Source organism: Belonocnema kinseyi, chromosome 9 (genome assembly GCF_010883055.1).
Source record: "Belonocnema kinseyi isolate 2016_QV_RU_SX_M_011 chromosome 9, B_treatae_v1, whole genome shotgun sequence".
In the NCBI taxonomy this organism is placed as follows: Eukaryota; Metazoa; Arthropoda; class Insecta; order Hymenoptera; family Cynipidae; genus Belonocnema; species Belonocnema kinseyi.
In genome coordinates, this window is record NC_046665.1 from 6,961,605 (window position 1) to 6,964,442 (window position 2,838).

Consider the following 2,838-nt stretch of genomic DNA (forward strand, 5'->3'; position numbering starts at 1 on the left):
TTCTAGTTAGTGTAACCAGAAATCTGGGTTGAATTAACTAGATATCTGGTTAAATTAACCATATTTCCTGGTTATTCAACCAGATTTTCTGGTTAATTTAACCAGAATTCTGGTTGATTTAACGAAGTATTTTTTGAGTAATCAATAAGATGGATACTTATAACAATGGCTAAATTGATGTTCATAAAGCTAATACCGTGCAGTTAGCGCATGGGTTGGATCAGCAGATTTGCATAAATCGAGTTTCGAGTGTATCGAATTCATCGTGTGGTTTAACGAATTATCGCGGTCGCACAACAAAAGTGCAAATCTTACAATTTACTTTACTGGGTTTCGTGATGATTCAGTAGATTGCACACATAGCTTGATCCAGGTTTCACATGAATATGGACACATAAATCGTTGAGGTCCACTTCTCTCCATCGTTATTAGCATCGAAATCATCAACATCATCATAAATGTTATTTTCGCCATCAACATCTGAATCAGAGTCATCGCTATAATTACGAACAAGATATAAAAGAGGGATGTTTTATTAAACTTTCTGTAAATGATTTCACGGAGCAACTATATTTAGAAATGGGTCCATCCAACGTTTTTCGTATAAAAAAATTCTACCAGGAAAAACTATAATTTTGGAATTCACATTCATTTGTTTTACATTGAACATAGCAGCATGAAGATATCCTATTCAAAAACAGGACACGCAAAAAATGAAAATATGTTAAAAATATATCTCTGGCTTTTACGGAGTAGACATTTATCATTTTTTAAAACAAAATATGAAAAAATACATCCTGTTTTTCAAGAGGTAGATTTTTGTTTAATTTCAAAAAAGATGTAATAATTTATGAATAATTTCAAAAACTTATAAAAGTTCGTTTTTTCGTAAATATAATATTTAAATATCTAAATTTTAGAAAAAAGCGGAACAGTCATGTTTGATATCAGATTAATCAGTAATGAAGAAACAAGTATAAAGAGTATGCCATTTTCTTAAACTTTGTCTTGTTTGTTTGAATTTAACAGTTTTTTTATTTAAAATTAACATCTGTGGTTCAAAGATGGGCTTTTACATTTCTCGAGGAGAATTCATCTTGTTGAAAGTTTGAACTACTTTGTTAAACTAAATTCAAAATAAAGTCGCATTAAAATAAAAGTCCATTATCCTTTACAGATTCGATCGAGAAACTAGAGAATTTGAGACGAAAAAAAAGATTAAGAGGCCCGGCATCACATTTGCTGACAAGAAGAACAAAGGCCAAAACAACTGACACAGCGGACTCAGAAAATTCTGCAGTTGTTCGTGAGATACCCATTGCAAAAGAAACTGCGGTAAATTGTTATATTACTAAAGAAAGGCATATTAATTTCCCAAAGGTTACAAATTAAGGTATCACATTGTGTATGCCAGTAATTTTTTTCTTATTTAGAAAGCAAAAAGCGGAAGATGTTCGAGCAGAAGGAGCGAAAGAGTAGTCTACAGGAGAAGGTAGTGCAAGTTGTGCGCCAGAGACAGACTGCACGGGACCAATTAATCAGTTTCGCTGGAAGAGTGGAGCAACAAAATTTCCCTCATTATAAGCCTTAAAAAATATATATATATATTTGAGCGAGGACTGCAAGAATACGAAGGACCAGCTAAGAGTTAAAGATGAACTTATCCAAGAACTTCCAAAATATGTGGCCTCTTTCGCAAGTAAGATTGGTATTTTTCTTCAGTTAATAAAATATATAATATATTCCTTCGGAGAAGTCACTTGAATTTTACAATTAATTTTATTTAATGAAATATTTGTATTTTTATTTTCAGATGCGCTTACTCAATCAAATAATACTCATTAGCCAATGAACGTAGATGAGGTAAGCACAAGGGGAAAGGTTTGTACATTTAGATAAACTTAAATAATATATAAATTTCTTTGCCTTAGGAGAACTCAATTTTTCTTATTATTTTGCTTTCCAGGTGGACATAGGTGGAGGAGTCCTGGTCAGTGAAATCGGGCTGAACGATGTCAGAGTCAACAAAAAACTCAACGCATCGAAGATTGTGAGTGGTTTATCCACTCTCATTTTTGATGACGTTGAGTTGAGGACTCTGACAATAACGGGGAAGCCATGTAATTTGAATTTAAATAAAAGCCATCAGTCTTCCTTGGGTATGTTCGATGACACAAAAATAAATGCATTAAAAGGTAAGTTTTATACAGAATGTAAAGTTTCTTTTTTCCGATAAAACGATTTGTTTTTAATGTCATGAATATTAATGTTATTTTTGTTTTTCTAGCGGGATACTTACAGATTTTGGAGTCACGGAATAACCGAGACAAGTCAGAATACGGTAATCGGAAAGAATATTTTACCAAAAAGGTCAAATATAAGAAGGACTTGTTCCGCAGGGGAAATAAGGAGTGAATCAGCCAGGATATCAGCTCCACACGCTCAGATCCAAAATTGCACGACGCACAGTGTTCGGAAAACCCAAAAAGCTGGCCAAAATTCGAGACAAAAATTTATTTTTGTAATTTGAACTGTTGCAGTCGGTAGAGTAGGATCCTCTGCGTATGTATAATTTAAATCGATAACTCGGAAAATTTTATCTCATTCACACATTTCTATAAATATATAATAATTTTGTGGAAAACTATGTAAAGTAAACTGTAACTGTACTGGATGTCCCCTAATTCTTTTTAATCCCATGCTTCAGAATTGAAAGAAAAGAGGAACACTAACTCGCGAAAAATATCCTCCTGCTTTACGCGCATTCGCATTGACGGTCCACTTTTATTCTCCAAAAGCACACTTGTATATCCGAAGAACGTTTGATTTAGCTCTAGC

The 2,838-nt window shown here is 33.2% G+C and overlaps 1 protein-coding gene across 1 annotated transcript; it reads left to right on the forward strand.

Moving 5' to 3' along the window:
* The first annotated feature begins 1,243 nt into the window (after window positions 1-1,243).
* Window positions 1,244-2,569, forward strand: LOC117180402. Its single transcript, XM_033372902.1, has 5 exons — window positions 1,244-1,335; window positions 1,434-1,699; window positions 1,814-1,863; window positions 1,967-2,195; window positions 2,288-2,569. Exons 3-5 carry the CDS (start codon window positions 1,849-1,851, stop codon window positions 2,413-2,415), a joined length of 372 nt encoding a protein of 123 aa, XP_033228793.1. The 5' UTR covers window positions 1,244-1,335; window positions 1,434-1,699; window positions 1,814-1,848; the 3' UTR covers window positions 2,416-2,569.
* Window positions 2,570-2,838: the final 269 nt, after the last annotated feature.